The following is an 18,022-nucleotide window of genomic DNA, read 5'->3' as shown; positions in this document are numbered from 1 at the left end:
CCCGAAAAATCCTCCGAAATGAAGATCGTTACCTGGAACATCAACGGAATCAGAACATTTGGATCAGGGATCAAACAAGCACTCGATCGTTTAGGCGCAGATATCATTTGTGTGCAGGAGACCAAAGTCACCAGTAAGTCGCTGCACGAACCCGCGGGAGCATGAGAGCCATAGAACTGATAATAATCTAAATCTCAAATTCCTACTTGCACCGGTTGTTTGTTCCGCCCCAGTCTGATGCACACCTGCACGTTGTTTTACGTTTTTTTCAAGTTCTCAAAATGTAAAGGTTATTACAGGCTAAACCAATTAACGTGTGTGTACAATATATACGCTTGTTTCTGAAAAATGATTTCTTTGAAGTGGATTTAATAAACATTGAGATACTAATTCGAATTTTAAACTAAAAAGAAATTTATTAAATGTATTTTCTGGTTACATTTCACCTGATTTCCACTACAAAAATGTGACCAGTTGGTAAAAAGTGTTTAGTTTTCATTCAAAACAAATGCAGCAATATTTTGATTAAGAATAAGTACATTTTAAAGTCTAAGCATCCTCTTGCCCCAAACACAGGAGACCTTCTGACTGAAAGGATCGCCATTGTTGATGGCTACACCTCGTATTTCAGTTTCAGTCGAGGACGGAGCGGTTACTCGGGTAAAACATCACATTATCATGGCAGTTGTTTCTGTAATCACCTCTATAAAACTTTAATTATTATTATTTTTATTTTCCTTAGGAGTTGCTACGTACTGCAAGGATGCTGCTACACCCTTCGCTGCTGAGGAGGGTCTCACTGGTCTACTTACCAACCAGAAAGGAGCGATTGAGTGCTACGGGGATCAGGCCGACTTCACAAGCGAAGAGCTTCAACTTTTAGACAATGAAGGCCGGGCTGTGATCACACAGCACCAAATCAAGTTCGTTCACATGAAGCTCAAACCATCAAAGTTTATTGTAAATCAATCTTACCGCTGATTTTATTTTTTTTAGGTGTTGCGACCAAATCCAAACGCTCACTGTGATCAACGTGTACTGTCCCCGAGCTGACCCGGACAAGCCGGAGAGGAAACAGTTCAAGCTGAACTTTTACAAGCTTCTGCAGGAGAGGGCTGAGGCGGTGTTGCAAAGTGGCAGGTGAGAGCAGACCCCCCCCTCCCCCTGTTTAAGCTTCTTAACACAACAGTAATGTTTCTTGTTTTATAGCAGCGTCATCATTTTAGGAGACATCAATACTTCTCATCGACAGATCGATCATTGCGATCCCAGCGATATTGTGAGTCTGAAAAGACCAAATATTACAACCGTTTATTTGTTTTTAACAGTTATTTTCTCTTTTATCCGCAGGATCACTTTGAGGACAATCCTGGTAGAATATGGCTGAATAGCTTCTTAACCAATCATGAGGGATCTAAGGAGTCATCTGTGGGGTCGTCTTCCAAAGATGGAAAATTTATAGATACATTTCGCCTGTTTCACCCAAATCGTACAAACGCCTTCACCTGCTGGTCGACTCTTACTGGTGCACGCCAGACCAACTATGGTACACGCATCGACTATATATTTGCGGACCGCTGCCTTGCGAAGCAGCAGTTTGTAGCAGCAGACATCATGCCCGAGGTGGAAGGGTCGGACCACTGCCCTGTTTGGGGGGAACTTGGCTGCACGCTGCTGTCCAGCTCTAAACCTCCTCCTCTCGCCACTTGCTTCCTCCCAGAATTTGCTGGCAAGCAGCAGAAACTCTCTCGCTTTTTCATCCGGGGGGAGCAGAATTTAAGGCAGAAGGAGGTTTTACCTGGATCTCAAGATGAGGAGGAGCAGAGGGAGAACTTAGTAACGGTTACAAATGAAAGTAAAAGACGTTTGATACACACGGACCCAAGTCAGCCGAAAGGGAAAAAGACCAAAATAACCAAAGTGTCTGCAAAAGGAAGTCTTCTTTCATTTTTTAAACCAAAACCCAGTAACGTTTTAAAAGCTGGGGAACAAAGTGATTCAACAACCACTTCTGCCACTGGATGTGACCCCGACGTGGGACACAAAAGTTCCTCACAATCATCCTCCGACACCGTCTGTGTGGACTCAGGAAATGAGTTAACAGCCAAAACTGAATGCTTGTCAGCTAAAATCCCAGCTGAATGTTCGCAACCTCCGGGAAAGAAAGGAGCCTCCATGGATTTTTGGAAGTCGGTGCTCCATGGACCACCTCCGCCGCCCAGTTGTAAGGTTCATGGGGAGCCCTGTGTGCTGCGCACGGTAAAGAAGGAAGGACCGAACCTGGGCAAGCAGTTCTTTGTATGTGCTCGTCCTCAGGGTCACTCTTCCAACCGGGACGCTCGGTGTAATTACTTTTCCTGGGTTGAAAAGGGGAAATAAAAGCTTTTTTTTTTTTATAAACAAACAAATGTATTTTAATAAATTGTATTTTAAGTTAAATTGGCTGTTCTTTTCTTTATTCTTTTCCAGTCTCTTTTCTTCAGCAAAACTTGTCACAGCAGGAGGTTGTTCACACTGCCTGGTTTTGCTTAAGGTTTTTGCTTGTGAAAAGGATTCTTTCCTCTTTATATCTCCTATAAAGTTTTGTTTAAACAGTACTATGCATTAGTTTGATATTTTCAAAGTAATAAAGATGCTGTTGCCACAGATCAACCTGCACCTGGTGTCAATAAAATAACATTATTACAACCATTTATACATCGTATTAGTTTAAATTGATAATGATCAGCAGGTCCAAAAAAAGTCCACTATTTTTCAGTGATGATGTTGAACAAAAAGTTGTTAGTTATCCTTAAAAAGTAAAGTCAACACACAGGAAACCCATCTGTAAATGAGTGCATTATGAAAAAAAACCACCCACGTCAGTCAGTCTAAGGAAGTGGGCGCGGCTTGTGACATGGCAGGAAGTGTGTTCATGAGTGCAACCCCTGTGTCCTGCTCTTGCATGATATCCTCTCACGTTAGCAAACAATGTCCTCTTTGTCCTAAAATGGCTCTTAACTTCATTCTGATTTTAATTTTTTTTTTCATATTTCAAGGCCGTGAAGGTATTTTTAAGCTGTTAGCTCGTGTCACAGGCTGGCAGTGTTCACAGCACTGAGGCGGGATTTTTTTAATGGCTCTCTGAAATTGGAGATGATCTCTCTAAAAATAACATTTACAGTTGACCCTATGAATGACTTTCGGAGAGAGTTTATATCAGTAAGACTTTTCAGAGGACATGAAAAAAAAATCTAAATAATCACTTTGCTCATGATGGAGGTGGAATTGAAGCCACGTCTAATCTGGTGTCGGATACATTCTAGTGAAACCTTTTTGTCCGTTGAAGATAAAGACAGCGAGGGAGTTCCCTGGGCGTGTTCATTACCTCTATCAACCAACGGAAATGTTGCTGGGAATTTAAAGATATTTAGATTACTAATGATGCACTCTTAACAATGAATTTAAAGCCCATAATGCACTGCAAGAGTTGAATGATTAGTTGTCAAATTATTAGAGATTACAGTAAGTAACACCATAGAAGAATGCATGACACACATAATGTTCAAGACACACAAAAATGATCACATGACATTGTCAAAGTCTCTTTGTGACCCTGGTCTGAGAAAGGCAATTTACATATAATAATGACTTACTTACTTACCTACCATTCTGTAAAATCAATCATAAATAAACAAAATATCTTATTTAAGTATGTCAAGTGAAATATTACAGTATGAACAAGGGGCAGAAATAATAAGAATTCTCTGATCCTGATCCTTTTGTAATGATACCAACTGTATGACAAACTAACAAATATGATGAGAAAGATTTTTAAGGACAACATGAGATTTAAATAAATATAGATTGTAAAATGAACGAAAGATGTGAATTAGAGAGAAAAATATATACAATTTTTTTTAATTTATGATCTTCATTTATACACATTTTAAAAACATAAATTATTAAACAATACAATATATGAACAAACATGTTTTACCAAGATAAATGTGTCCTTTAGTATAATAAAATATATATAAATATTTAAACCATTATTATAATTAAAAAAGATCATGTCAGGTTACAAACTGTAAACTGTTATTATACGTTGTTTGTCTATGTGTCAAAGCAACCTCACCCCTGAATATGTATTTATGGAAGCCAGGGTGATCGTGTTTAATTTACAAAGTGTATGATTTGAATGGTTCAATTTAAAAATATTTTCAGTTTTCCTTACAATGATTTTAGTTATTTTAGTCTACTGACTCCTTTAAGAAACATCTTAAAACATTCTTATTGGAGCAGGCTTTTTCCTGATTTTCTGGGACTCCTGTGTTTGTCTTATGCGTCTTGGCCTTTTAAAGTATATATTTTAACTGTGTATTGTTTTTTTACTTACTTACTTACTTACTCAGTTACTAACCCCTGAAAATATAATTGAATAATAATTTGCATACGCAAAACAGGGAAAATGAAATTTGCACCCTGCCCAGGTCTGATCGAGAGGTTATTCAAGTTTTAACATGCTTGGTTGACCATGTGTGTCAAGCTGAGAAGACATTCTCGTGTCAGTAAAAAGCTTAAGGCTTGTTTTCGGACCATGATGCTCTTCAAGCATGCAGGCTGTTCCACTCTGATCACATGCTTCCCATCTTAAAACAGCCTCCGTCACCTAAGCTAATTACTAGTGTTGACGGTTCCCTCGACCTCGTTTCCCTCGAGCAGACACCGAGCAACTTTCTGAGCCTGATCATTCTGTCGAGAGCCTTTTTTTTCTGAAAAGTCCACCTGTGACCACTCTCACAAAGGGTTAACTATGGGTGTTTCCATTTCTAGCTCACTCCTCTCCAGGCTGTGATCTCTCCCCCTCTCTGAGAGGAGCTTTGGAAAGACTCCTGGGACAGAGCCACATACAAACATTGGATTAGGAGATTGAGTGGTTAAAGATCTTTTTGAATCCAGTTTTTCAGCATTTGTTGGAGAGGATCAGTGTCCAGGGTGAGTGTGTTCAAGTGTGCGTGTGGGCCAGTGAGTGTGACTGTTGTAAGGAGGGAAGCGGAGCAGCTGTCAATAGTGAGTAAGTCTTGCATCAGACAAGGACCATGTGGTGAGCCAAAGAGACACATATCCTCAGTGATTGGTCTTTTACCATGAAATGTTGTACCTTGACAGAACACACACTTCACGTTTGTGTGTTGATCATCAAGTTTGTCTTGTTTCTGCTTTCACAAGAGTAAAATAAGGCGCTGGTCTGTGTGATTTTTCCTAACAAAGTAACTAAAACAAAATCTTAATAGGACAGTTCTGTGAAGCTCACAAACTCTTTAACTATGAAACAAGGCTGAACTTCTTTAGTCTTTCGACACCTGGGAACCAGTGATGTACCTCATTGTTGTTCACAGTGAACTAGTCAGTCCCCAAAATTTCTGCAAGCTTCTGAAAAGGTAATTACACATGCTTAATACTTTTTAAGAACGTCAACACCTCAGGGCAGTCTAATAATATTGAACAAAGTAATGAGAATAATTACTGCCAGGTAGGTCATGTTTTCATTGGCGTTTATCTTTCTGTAAGCAAAATAACTCAAAAACGGATTTTAAAAGATTGATAGAAAATGGTGACAGTTTGATTGTGTTCTGGATTATCATCCAGATTAAGGATAGAAACAAACACTCAGTTATCTTCATAAATATTTGAACCTTCTGTTTTGATTTCCTTAATACAAATATTTACCTAAAATACAGATTTTAGTTTCATACATTTTACTTGTATCACATGTATCAGAACAAATTGCCTACTCTTTAGGGAACATCTCTGGCAAATGTTTGGCATCAGTATTTTACCATAAAGATTCGCTAAACTAATCATTTGACAATTTTTCACTGTTTTGTATATGCGAGTTCAGGAACACTGCTGCCCCCTGTTGGCCTATCACTCTGATCAAGATATTTCAAATGCCAAAAAAGGTATAGAATTTAAGGGAAGAAAACAAATACAATTAAATACAATTTAAACATGATAAAGGTATTAAATGAGAAACAAACTTGAGGGAACCTGAACCTGGAAGAAGTTGACCAATGAAAGTCGACACATGCTGCAGCAATGTAAACACAGACACAACCCAAAATGTGTCATTGTTCTGTCAACACTGATAGTTTAACTTCTCTTTCAGCAAACTTCTGTTCAAACAATAGAAACTAAAATGGAGCTTCACAAACTTAACGGACATGGTCAAGATGAAGGGTAAGACGACGTCAAACACATGGAAACATGTAGAGCTCTTATCTGATCACAATCTCATTTGGAAAAATCTATCTATAGGTTTGATGGGTTGGAATCTGTGGCGGAACGTGTCGTCTTTCTCCAAGACAATAATGGCCCCAAAAAAGAAGTCCACTTCACAGATGTAAGTTTTCTTTACAGCTTTCAAATATATGTTTGATCCAAAAAATAATTCTGATGTTTTTTGTGACCATAGTTTGAGGGAAAGACTTCATTCGGAATGTCCATCTTTAACCTAAGTAATGCTATAATGGGCAGCGGAATTCTGGGATTGGCTTTTGCGATGTCCAACACTGGAATCTTGCTTTTTATGTGAGTTTATGTTTCCATCATTTATGATTCAATGTAGAATAAAACTATAGGTTAATTAAACCGAAACCTGGGTGAAGTTGAACCTAAATAAATAATGTGTTGTTCAAATATTTATTGAAATTGTTAAATATTTCTTTCTAATATTCTACGTCACTTATTGTATTAAACTGTATGGTCAGGAATATAATTAATAAGATTAAATAATCGTTTTTCTTTTTACTGTATCTCCCTTTTCCATTGTATATTTTTTTCTCTATTATCTCATTTTCTGAAGATTAATTACAGGATTTTATATCTAAAATTAATAAATACAATGTTAACAAAAAGCACACTGACAATTATGTACTTTTATTTTTTATTTTGACATGACATTTTAGGCAGAATTTGAGTAATTTATCTCAATAAACTATGACTTGAATAAATAGTAAGACATACATTGTAAGAATATCATATAATTATTTAAGTGGCCAATCCTTAAGTTTAAGCTAACTAAAGTTTTTACCTCACAAAGTTACAATGAGGTTTTATTGCGGTAAAATCCCAGAAGCTTGAAACCCTGCAGGCACATGATCCTGCACAACGTGTGCTTTTCTAAGCAGGTTACTGAACGTACACAGACAAAGAATTTCACTGAACATAAAGACATTATAAAAGAAAAACTAATAATATTTCTTCAAAATTGATTTATATGTAAATCATGGCCAATGCTAAAGAAGCTCCTTTTTTTACTTGGTAAAATAAAGTCAATGTTCTTCTTTATCTTTTATTTAAGATACAAATAAATCGAATCTCTTCAACATAATTGTATGTGATCTGTCAGAATATACTTTAGAGCCTCTACACAGCAAGCCTCTCTAAATCTGATTTAAGAGTTTAAATATAGCACGCAGCCATCAAATCCCAGACACGCCTGCTTGGCTCTGGAGGGAGGGGTGGGGTCAGGGCGGCTAGTTGTGTATAAACTTGTGAATAAATCAATTCTAAACAGACTCTTTTTTTTCCTAGAGTGCTGTTGGTCTGCATTGCCATTTTGTCTGCGTATTCTATTCACCTCCTGCTCCGATGTGCCGGAGTTGTCGGTGAGTTTGCTAAGACCTGAGCCGGGGGGGGGGGGGCCCGTTTGACTGTATTCATGTGGCCACAACAATTTTACTTAGTATTTATTTATTTTATGAATTACTTGTCTCCAAGTCTCTGACTATAGGGTTTAAATTTAAGGATTTTTGGAAGCATATATTGCCCTAAAAATATGAAAAGTGAATATAGAAACATATTTGTTAAAGAAAAAAAAAAGGGCTTTTATATTAAATTTGAAAATAAATAAAAGTAATATAAAATACGATTAAAAAAACAAAAAAAACAATTTAAACGCCCCCTTTATTTTTGCTAGATGGCCCCCACAATAGCCTATGTTGAAAACAAGGCCCCTGAGGAAATATTAGTATTGCCCACCATTGAATTTGCCGCTTGACACTTCGCTGAAGCTTCTGCTCTTTCCTTTCTGGTCAGGCATCAGAGCGTACGAGCAGCTCGGTAACAGAGCTTTCGGGCCTCCAGGAAAAGTTTTGGCCGGCTCCATCATCACAGTACACAACATCGGAGGTATTCGTTGCCACAAGTTTCGTCATCTTTCTGTTTTCAAAACCTTTTCACACTTTCTTCTAGCCATGTCAAGCTACCTCTTCATCGTCAAGTCTGAGCTCCCGCTGGTCATCCAAGCTTTTCTGGGTCAGCACGACAACACCGGGTGAGTCCAGAGCTGCTGCCATCAAGCATTTTTTCACCCGTTTCTTACACATGCATTTGTTTTCTTAGAGAGTGGTTCTTGAATGGAAACTACTTGATCATCATAGTTAGCCTTTGCATCATTCTTCCTCTTGCACTCATGAAACAACTCGGTATGTCTGCCATCTTGTCCTCGCACTTATCATTCTATTCAGTCACACCTTTTTCAAATTGTCTCGTTGTAAATGATTTGACATCTCGTCGCCCCCCTCTCGCCGTCAGGTTACCTTGGCTACACCAGTGGCTTCTCTCTGACCTGCATGGTGTTTTTCCTGCTGTCGGTGAGTCCACAGAGAATGGCAGCGTCTCCACAGCAACACTAATCCACGCTCTCGTCCAGGTCATCTACAAAAAGTTCAACATCCCGTGTCCGCTGGATGACCCTCTGCAGAACAACACCATCTTTGATGGCAACCATACAGATGCAGGAGAAGCAGATGAGATTTGTGAAGCTCAGATGTTCACAGTGAACTCACAGGTAGGTTTATTTCCATGGCCAAGGAGGAACACGTTTAAGAAGATCAAAATAAAGGGTTCTTTTAGCTTTTCTAAGTTATGGTGCGTTGTATTTTCTAAAAAACAATCGTCTCCATATTTTCCAGACAGCCTACACCATCCCAATTCTGGCTTTCGCCTTTGTCTGTCATCCCGAGGTTCTTCCCATCTACACGGAGTTGCGAGAGTCAGTCTTTATTCTAACACCCCTGCTGTATAATTTTTTTTGTCAGCTCTACTGAGAACTTCTTTTCCCTTTTCTAGCGCCACCAAAAAACGAATGCAGAACGTTGCAAATGTCTCCATCTTGGCCATGTTTCTCATGTACCTGCTGACGGCTCTGTTCGGCTACTTGACCTTCTTTGGTAAGATCTTGGCTTCGATCAAAGTTCCACTGACTCTGGTTTATCTGATCTGTATCTCTAGGTGCCGTGGAGCCTGAGCTTCTACACACCTACAGTCGCGTGGACCCCCTCGACGTTTTGATTCTCTGTGTGCGGCTCGCTGTTCTGGTCGCAGTAACTTTGACGGTGCCGGTGGTTCTCTTTCCAGTAAGGATTGTCTTAACTTATCATAGAGTATCCATTTATCATAGCGAGCTTCCTTCACATTCTATTCCTACATCTTCTTATCAGCCATTCATTTTCCTAAAGATTAAGAATTTAGTGGGGAATGGACAAGGCAAGTTCAGCGGCCCTAAGCCAATAGGAAGCCATTTTCATCCTGTAAATTTAGCTCATGGCTACAGTTGAGAACGACATCATCAGCTTGATCAAATGTAAATAGCTTGACTGAAATCTTTAGGACACAGACGAACCAGGAAGTGCATCCGTAACAAGCACTGGTGGACTGCCACACCCTCCTGCAGCAGCCACACACACACACACACACACACACACACACACACACACACACACACACACACAGTCAAACTCTACAAATATTGTTTGAGGCACAAGCGCTCTCAAAAGAAACTAACTCAGAAGAAGAGATGTGCCTCTATAAGGTCAAATGTCAGGGGGTTCCACTTTTCATCATTGATTTTACAGTTTGAATGGAACGAAACACACATGTGAGTGATTAGTCTTAACCAGATACAGGAGCAGTGCAAATAAAAAAATACATTTGAATGTGATCAAGCCAAAATACACAATTAGTATAATATCGAAAACAATAAAGAGTCCAATATCTCGTAAAATAAAACAGCAAGGAGTCCAACATCTCATAAACTTAAACAACAAGGAGTCCAATATCTCATGAACTAAAACAAAAAGGAGTCCAATATTTCATGAACCAAAATAACAAGGAGTCCAATATTTCATAAACTAAAACAGCAAGGAGTCCAATATCTTATGAACCAAAACAACAAGGAGTCCAATATTTCATGAACCAAAACAACAAGGAGTTCAATATCTCATAAACCAAACAACGAGGATTCCAATATCTCATGAAATAAAAAAACAATGATTCCAATATCTCATGAAATTAAACAACAAGGAGTCCAATATCTCATAAACCAAACAACAAGGAGTCCAATATGTCACGGAAAATCCAAAACCAATGCGCATACAAGCCTAGGGTAGATATTCTAATTAATAGTAACACATACAAAGGAAGAATATCTGATCATTTATTACGTTGTCAATCCTCAATTGTTAACCCAGCTATAATATTTATAAGGTGATTGCTGATCAGCTCCAGCCATCTGTCATATTGGGAAAAAGTGAGAATAACAGGGACCATATAGAACCAAGAAGCCTATCAATTGAATTAATGAAAACTATTTTTCCCAACAGATCCGAAGAGCCATCCTCCAAATCCTCTTCCCTGAGAAGCCGTTCCACTGGGCCCGACACATCATAATCGCCTTTTGTCTCCTCTTCTTAGTCAACATTCTGGTCATCTTCGTGCCGTCTATCCGCGACATATTTGGCATTATAGGTGCGTATCCGTGAGAGATCTTCTCTTTAAAGCATATCAATCCCCGCCTGCATCTCTACTTGTAGGAGCCACGTCGGCCCCCAGTCTCATCTTCATCCTGCCGGGGGTATTCTACATCCGCATCGTTCCCGTGGACCAGGAACCTCTATTGTCAAGAACCAAAATCCAGGTAGGCCAGTAAACAGTAGAATATTTCTTCAGGGTTCACTGAGAGATCTTTTTTGTCGTCACTCCTCTAGGCCGCTTGCTTTGCCGCGTTGGGATTCGTCTTCATGATCGTGAGTTTGTCGTTCATATGCGTGGATTGGGCGACTGGAGGGGGTCACAGTGGAGGCGGGCACTAGTGGCTGATGTGCGACAGAAGTCAGGAAAGAGTTCTCCCTCTCAAAAGATTACCCCTCAACAAAAAGCTTGGCTGTACGAAAGCGAGATAAAATCTTGGCGACGGGTAGAACAGACCTGCTAACACGGAGGCGTGAGAAGGGTGCTCGTAGACACCGCCTCGGCTGCTTTTTGGAGATATGTGTAGAAACGCCAAAGATGTGGAGACCCGTGACGCAAATGGAAAACTCCTGTCAAGCAGGAAAAAAAAAGTGTTAAAACAATCTCAAGCGCGGATACAACTGCAGTGCGACCATTCCAAATTACAATGTGAAACTAACGATTTAAAAAGTCACTCCAAAATATCTCAGATGATGCTGCTAATGAAGAAGGTCCGCAGTTACTGACAATAAAAGGTGCTTTTGTATGTGGAGTTTTTTTTGCCACCAAACCAAAATGATCAAGGTCACGTCATTGTCCGTTATATCCACCTGTCTTGAAACACAAACTGTTGGAGTGACCATCTGCGGATCTGTAATTAATATAAATGAAGACTCTTTTTTTTTTTTTTTTTTGGCTCGTTGTTTTGATCTCTTGAATTTATTATTCTTCCTGTATATTTTTAAATGAATATTGCTGTCTCTAAATAAAGTATGTCATTGATTTGTATGTTTGGGTGTTATTTTTATGATTCTATGTGGTGCAAAAGATCATATATAAGATGCTTATTGAGGGTAAATAACCAACATTTTCTGTTGCTTTGTAGTTAACAAGAATATACTGATACCATTATTTAAAAAAGCCATTAATAAGAATGGTGAAACCAGAGCCTTCCTACATCCAGAGGGAGCTACAGAAGTAAGTGAATATATAATTTAGAACAGTGGTCCCCAACCTTTTCCACTCAGGGCCCACTTTTAAGTCTCAAAAACCTTTGCGGCCCACCTCCAACCACATAAATACAAAGACATTATAATGCGTTCTTTTAAACATAAACAAGTGCAATGTGGTCGGCACATGTATAATAGGAAAAACAATATAATAAAAATAATATTTGAAAATGTTAAACGTTAAAACTTAAAGAGTTTTAACGTTTAACATTTTTTTTGTATGTATTTTATTTTTATATAATTACATTCATCCTCCTATAAACAAAGGATACCATTTTGGAAACGATTTTGCAGCCCACAGATTGGGAATCACTGCTTTAGAAAATATGAAATGGCACAATTATGATTTAAAAATAATCGAATTATGAACACCATTTGCTTTATTTTAGGCTACAATAATTAAATAAATAGTAAATATAAAAAAAAAAAATGACATTCAATAATTTTTGCAGGCTTTACAATTCAATATAATAATGTTGTTACAATAGTAACACCAGACGATACCAAAAGAGTACCAGTGCACTTTATCGAGCTTTTACCGAGTCATGGCGTCACTATTTTAACAACTTTTTAATATTGAATTAAAAGGCTGCAAATAAAAAATAAAAAAATGAATTAAGATTTCTATAATTATTGGAATTAGAATATCCAACTATATAAAATCAGGAGTTTAGAAAATATTCACATCGTTGTTTTTTTTTTTTAAATCATTTTAAAATAATTGAACGCCTTTAAAAAGGTTTAAACATTCAAAATTTGAAATTCAACCATTCAATCTCAAAAGCTGTGATATACTTTGATATACTGTATAGAGGGAACTGATGAGTCTTCTAAGAATAACGTATGGTGCATAAATACATTGTAGGACACTCAGCGAAGGAAGCAACAAGTGGTGGTGAAGTGTGACTGTGTATTTCCTGCCTGTGCAAAAACAAGTAGTTCACACAAGAGTGACTTCCTCGATTGGCGCTCGCAGGACTCGTTGGCTCGGCACACGATGATCGAAGGACACTGAGGATTCACACCACAATGAGCCGAGGATCTAAAAGTAAAGAGTTTGTGAGGAGCTCTTTGCTGAACGCTCAGGACAATGACAAGCTGGAGGATCTTCTGGGCAGAAGGTGTGCTGTAAGTTCTCCAGAGCGTGTCACCAAACTAAAAAACTAGATATTCAAGTTTTTACTGTATTTAGCTAATTAAGTTTGCTATTGAACAAACCATTTATTGTATTTTGAAGTTTCTCTTTTAAAATTATACTTTTGAGTATGATTCTGCAACATTAGAAATATGTCAAATGTCATTTTATGAAGGTCAACTGACAAAGTGAGCATCAAGAGGGCGTTAACAGGAAGTTCTTCCTCACTGTAGTCGTTTTCTTTTGTGTATCAGATGATCCTCATAAGGAAGAAACTGTTGAGCCTTAACCAGCAGCTTAACAGGTTGTTCTGCGAAACAAAAACAAAAAAAAAAGGGAAGTGCCTTCTCACCAAAGATCTAATGATAGACAAAAACAGAAACTCATATAGTTTTATCCCAGATTCACGACATAATGTGGGTCGATACAATTATAAGGTTTAATAATTTAAGTGACAAACCACAGTATCAGGTTTAATCGACAGCAGACAGATCCAATGAAATCCTTTAGCGCTCGACTCAATGGGCGGATCTCATCTCAATGAACGCATTTTCTAACTAGTAGTAGTTGCTTCAGGGAGATGTGTCAATAAAGTTGTAAATATGTGTCACTAACGTTGTAATATCTAACTCAACAAATGTATTTAGCTTTTCAAATGATTGATAGCAGTAAGCTCAAGTTCACTGAAGAGAACTAGCATTTCAATAATAGTGATAAATTGTTGGTGTCCTAAAGAAATCGACACAAATCATTTAAATTGTATTTGGCACATTGTATATTGTAGTAGACTGAATTTTTGTAATCTTTTAATTTGTTTAAAAAAAATAATTATCAAGGTTTTTGTTGTTAATTTGCTGGAATAAAATTCCTGACTTTGTAGTCCCTCCGATATTGACACATAAATATAAACAGAAGAAATAATTTCCAAAATATTTATTTCATAGAAACGGTGGCTCAAGATATAAAACAAGTCAATGATAAATGTGGTTAACACTGTTTTTGTTATATCATAAGTTGAAATCGGATCAACACAATCCTTGCACACGACAAATATCAAGCCTTTAAAAAAGACCAACAACCATTTTTATAAGGAATATTCCAAACAAGAAAAAAAAATTCTATATCAATCTGTGTAAATGTGACTCATTACTCATTCCTGCTCTTTTCTTCCACTTCTGCTTCACTCTTATTTACATTTTTGTCCCATGCCAAAGCCTACCACAGAAAATATTTGTTTATTTTTTACAAAATATTTGTTTTTCCTGTTGTACGTGACCGGGAACACATTAAAGTGATATACTTTCTCATCTAGTCACGATTACTTTTAGGCTGGAATTAGACTGTTGAGTGAAATGATGGACAGATATGTGAACACATTGAACCCATTTCTTTCATGACTACACTTAGAGCCAATAATACAAGACTGGCGTGTCTATGATTACATACTGTGTACATGTGTGACCGTCGGTCGTAATGAAGATTTTTTTCTACATTGTTCAGTCCATCGCCACGACTGTGGCTCAGTTGTTCATGGCCTTGCCTCACAGTCCTTCAGTCTGGAGCCTGCAGCACACCGGAGTCATCTGTTTCGTCAAAGACAACGTTCAGCGTTCCTATTTCATACGCCTGTTTGACTTGAAGGTAAAAATATTGGCATGTTAAAAAAATGTAAAAAACGCGCTTAAAAGCCGGCGACCTCTACCACAGGCTGGGAAGCAGGTTTGGGAGCAGGAGCTCTATGACCAGATAGTTTACTCCACCCCACTGGATTACTTTCACACCTTCCCTGCAGATGTAAGAGTGGCAACATCTTTGCTGATCAAAGTGGTTTTTGATTCGTAACTGTCGGTGTGAATATTTTAACAGGATTGCCATGTTGCACTGAACTTTGCTGAACCACAGGAGGCGGAACAGTTCCGGGCGGCTGTCGAGGAAAAAATTGAACAGAGAATTAATCGACATGGTTTGTTCCCACCACATTTTATACACTCACCGCGCTTTTGTAAGTTTCTCCAAAAAATCCAATTTAGTTCTGGATTCCTGCATTCCTTCTCATGTATACACGTTTATTAGAGGAAAAAATATCAACAGTTAAGGGAAGAAGCTTTGCCTATAAATAGTTGTAATTATTATTGTTATTTAGTGATTCTTTTTGAGACTACTTTAGCATCATAAAACCTATCCCTGTGCTACCAGGTGTTAATAAGGTTAAGTTAGTCAAAAGTTTAATGTGAAGAACTAAAAACTAAGTAGACACTTTTTAGCCGTGTGTTGTGTTTCAGGGAAGAAACAGCGCCCCCTGCCGCATCATGGTGAGACTTCTTTTTCTTTTTTTTTTAAGTAAGTAAGTGAAAAAGTAAGTTGATTGAAAGCTAAAACCATCCGTTCCTCGCAGATCGTAGCTCCTTACCTCCACCTCCACAAGACAAAGGTAGGTTTCTTCTTCTCTTCATGACTCGTCCTCCACTGGTTCATTCAATGATCACTGCCTCCTGAACCTCCTTCAGCCTCCAGCAGCCCAGGCCCATTTCATAAGGCCAGTGTCGAGGTCCAGAGTCCAGATGCCTCCCGCCTCCATTCCATGCCGTCTGGATTCAAAGGGAAGAAGGATAAGAAGAGCAAGAAGAAGGGCAAACTTTCCAAAGCAGACATCGGGGCACCCAGTGGCTTTAAGTGAGAATCCAGTTGTAGCCTAGCAACGGTTCAAATGACTCTGGGCTGTTTGACCTTCCTGCTCTCTCTGTCAGGCATGTTACCCATGTTGGCTGGGATCCCAACAACCTGGACCCTGACCTGTCGAAGTTGCTCTCCAAAGCCGGGATCAGTGAGGACCAGATGAAGGATAAACAGACCTCACAGCTCATCTACAACATCATCGAGCAGTCCGGAGGCATGGAGGCGGTCAAGAGGGAGGCCAACCAAGGTCAGCCGCCTCTCCCTCGCTCTCTCTCTCCGTGTGTGTGGAGAGTTTTAATAAATGTATGATTCGTCTGTAGCCGGGGGACCTCCTTCTGCCAGACATGGACCTCTTCCTCCGGTGCCAGGTTCCGCACCAGCTCCTCCTCCACACCGAGGACGCCCCGGCCCGCTTCCCCCGATCCCAGGCCAGAGAGCCGGCCCGCCTTCACAGCAGCCTCCGGCCAGAGGGGCAGGACCACCGCCGCCTCCTCCGTCCAGTCGAAGCGGTCCGCCGCCCCCTCCTCCACCTTCAGCACACTCACCTCCAGCCATGTCCTCCAAGTACCCTCCGCCTCCCCCTCCATCCACCAGCCCGCCGACGCTCCCTGTGCCACCCACACCAAGTAGAGGAGGAGGAGGCCCGCCAGCTCCTCCGCCGCCCCCAACCTATATTCCCCCAGTCCTCCCCCCTCCTCCTCCGTGTGGCGCTCCACCACCACCTGTTCCCACCGCGTCCAAACCGGTGCAAAGCAGAGGGGCTCTGCTGGATCAGATCCGACTTGGAAAGAAGCTCAAAAATGTAAAAGCACGTCATTAGGATTTTTTTTCAAGAGGAGATTTCTAACACTTCTCTGTGTCACAGGTGACGGACTCTCCCGACCTGGCTCCGCCCAGCTCACCGGAGACGGGCGAAGGCATCGTCGGGGCGCTCATGACGGCCATGCAGAAGAGGAGTAGAGTCATCCACTCGTCCGGTAAATCTCAAAGTCACACACGGTCCGGTACCTGTGACCTTATCGTTGTTTTCTCGAAAGGTGAAAGTGAAGATGAGGGCGGCGACGAGGAGGATGAAGACGACGAGTGGGACGACTGACGGAAGAGCCTTTACGAATTGAGTTAAGATCCATTTTCAACGTACGAAATAAAATATAAATAGTGAGACTATGGTTCACAGTAAGAATCTCTAGATTCCATTTTTTTTTCATTTAGTTCATTCAACTCAAAAATTCATTGCATCAATGGTTCTTTTTGACACTTTTTTCTGAAAGAGTTGAGCTAAAATCTATCCACTCTAGGACCATGGGCTGTGCTGGTACCCAACATAGAAATGGTTAAGTAGATCTCAAAGGGGGAGCTTAAGAATACATTAGAGACTCAAAGTAGCTACATTGCTGCTTAACTGAAGCTGGTCATGGACGCCTCCCGTGGAAATGGGAGGAAGATCTGGGGCCTGATCTGGATCAGAATGTTAGTCTAGAACACATGTATCAGAATATGGGCCCAGCCCAGTCATTTTATGGGGCTCACTTGGTCGTTTACCGAATATCAAAGTAGATTAACGTTTATTTTGATATGTTGACCTATAAAAATGTCAGTGTTTAAGATAAGGGAAAGACCAATGTCAACAATTACAGTAAAACTGGGATTTGTTTGGTAAAGGAGAACAACAACAAATATAATTAAAATAATTAAACGGCAACTAATTTGTGGATTTAAGTGTCTCTTATATTCTGTAGATCTAGGACAATTATTGTACTCAGCAATCAGTATGTTTTTGTACAAAACTCTATTTAGATTATAAAATGTACTTAAGCCCCGCCCACTCTGCTGTAATTGGTCAAGCATTAAGGTTTGTCATTACGCATTATCAATCACGGAAGTCTTCCCCTCCAAGTGACTCGTAGTATAAAAAAGCGAGGTTGGATGAGAACTAGTAGTTGCCCTTTAAGATAAACCGAGCCTCCGGAAAGAAAAGACAATATTTAAACAGACTTCTATGTCCTGATAAATATTGTGTTTGGCCCACGACTCTGACTGTTAAAATATTTTGGGTCTATATTTGTCGTAAAATTCCAAAAGGAATTGCCCAAGTTTGCCGTTTTACTTCCTGAAACTGTGAGGCTGTGAGGTCATTATGATGAGTCTCACTTCCTGCTTCTAAACATGACACTTCCTTTTCCCCTTGACCAACAATTGTAGCAAG

At 39.5% G+C, this 18,022-nt stretch overlaps 3 protein-coding genes across 4 annotated transcripts; all 3 read left to right on the top strand.

Moving 5' to 3' along the window:
* apex2 (apurinic/apyrimidinic endodeoxyribonuclease 2) lies at positions 1–2,442 on the top strand. 2 transcript variants are annotated; one of them, XM_087781458.1, is made up of 6 exons: positions 1–133; positions 577–660; positions 743–923; positions 997–1,140; positions 1,213–1,279; positions 1,351–2,442. In XM_087781458.1, exons 1-6 carry the CDS (start codon positions 19–21, stop codon positions 2,377–2,379), a joined length of 1,620 nt encoding a protein of 539 aa, XP_087637584.1. In that variant the 5' UTR covers positions 1–18; the 3' UTR covers positions 2,380–2,442. The 2 variants fall into 2 exon arrangements, with proteins under 2 accessions (XP_087637584.1, XP_087637583.1); XM_087781457.1 differs by having other exon boundaries at positions 1,210–1,279.
* A 2,216-nt stretch (positions 2,443–4,658) lies between these two features.
* LOC148059839 (sodium-coupled neutral amino acid transporter 3-like) lies at positions 4,659–11,784 on the top strand. Its single transcript, XM_087781620.1, has 16 exons — positions 4,659–4,977; positions 6,152–6,222; positions 6,301–6,385; positions 6,458–6,573; positions 7,579–7,652; positions 8,083–8,175; positions 8,239–8,320; positions 8,389–8,471; positions 8,581–8,639; positions 8,699–8,836; positions 8,961–9,040; positions 9,118–9,218; positions 9,280–9,404; positions 10,650–10,794; positions 10,860–10,963; positions 11,034–11,784. Exons 2-16 carry the CDS (start codon positions 6,182–6,184, stop codon positions 11,136–11,138), a joined length of 1,431 nt encoding a protein of 476 aa, XP_087637746.1. The 5' UTR covers positions 4,659–4,977; positions 6,152–6,181; the 3' UTR covers positions 11,139–11,784.
* A 1,142-nt stretch (positions 11,785–12,926) lies between these two features.
* LOC148059838 (actin nucleation-promoting factor WAS-like) lies at positions 12,927–16,995 on the top strand. Its single transcript, XM_087782391.1, has 11 exons — positions 12,927–13,133; positions 14,641–14,781; positions 14,848–14,934; positions 15,007–15,103; positions 15,423–15,452; positions 15,536–15,571; positions 15,648–15,813; positions 15,888–16,063; positions 16,137–16,618; positions 16,682–16,793; positions 16,854–16,995. Exons 1-11 carry the CDS (start codon positions 13,035–13,037, stop codon positions 16,910–16,912), a joined length of 1,485 nt encoding a protein of 494 aa, XP_087638517.1. The 5' UTR covers positions 12,927–13,034; the 3' UTR covers positions 16,913–16,995.
* The last annotated feature ends 1,027 nt before the right edge of the window (positions 16,996–18,022 follow it).

Source organism: Callionymus lyra, chromosome 19 (assembly GCF_982586985.1).
Source record: "Callionymus lyra chromosome 19, fCalLyr1.hap1.1, whole genome shotgun sequence".
In the NCBI taxonomy this organism is placed as follows: Eukaryota; Metazoa; Chordata; class Actinopteri; order Syngnathiformes; family Callionymidae; genus Callionymus; species Callionymus lyra.
The sequence above is the reverse complement of the archived record's forward strand: the minus strand, read 5'-3'. Positions and strand labels throughout refer to the sequence as shown.

Bases quoted from the DNA above. Each gene is read 5' to 3' on its own strand.
- apex2 (XM_087781457.1), top strand. From the start codon at position 19: ATGAAGATCGTTACCTGGAACATCAACGGAATCAGAACATTTGGATCA. The intron at 661-742 runs GTAAAACATCAC...TATTTTCCTTAG, and splicing joins AGGACGGAGCGGTTACTCGG to GAGTTGCTACGTACTGCAAG. The intron at 1,141-1,209 runs GTGAGAGCAGAC...CTTGTTTTATAG, and splicing joins GCGGTGTTGCAAAGTGGCAG to CAGCGTCATCATTTTAGGAG.
- LOC148059839 (XM_087781620.1), top strand. From the start codon at position 6,182: ATGGAGCTTCACAAACTTAACGGACATGGTCAAGATGAAGG. The intron at 6,386-6,457 runs GTAAGTTTTCTT...TTGTGACCATAG, and splicing joins AAGAAGTCCACTTCACAGAT to TTTGAGGGAAAGACTTCATT. The intron at 6,574-7,578 runs GTGAGTTTATGT...TTTTTTTCCTAG, and splicing joins ACTGGAATCTTGCTTTTTAT to AGTGCTGTTGGTCTGCATTG.
- LOC148059838 (XM_087782391.1), top strand. From the start codon at position 13,035: ATGAGCCGAGGATCTAAAAGTAAAGAGTTTGTGAGGAGCTCTTTGCTG. The intron at 15,453-15,535 runs GTGAGACTTCTT...CGTTCCTCGCAG, and splicing joins GCGCCCCCTGCCGCATCATG to ATCGTAGCTCCTTACCTCCA. The intron at 15,814-15,887 runs GTGAGAATCCAG...TCTCTCTGTCAG, and splicing joins GGGGCACCCAGTGGCTTTAA to GCATGTTACCCATGTTGGCT.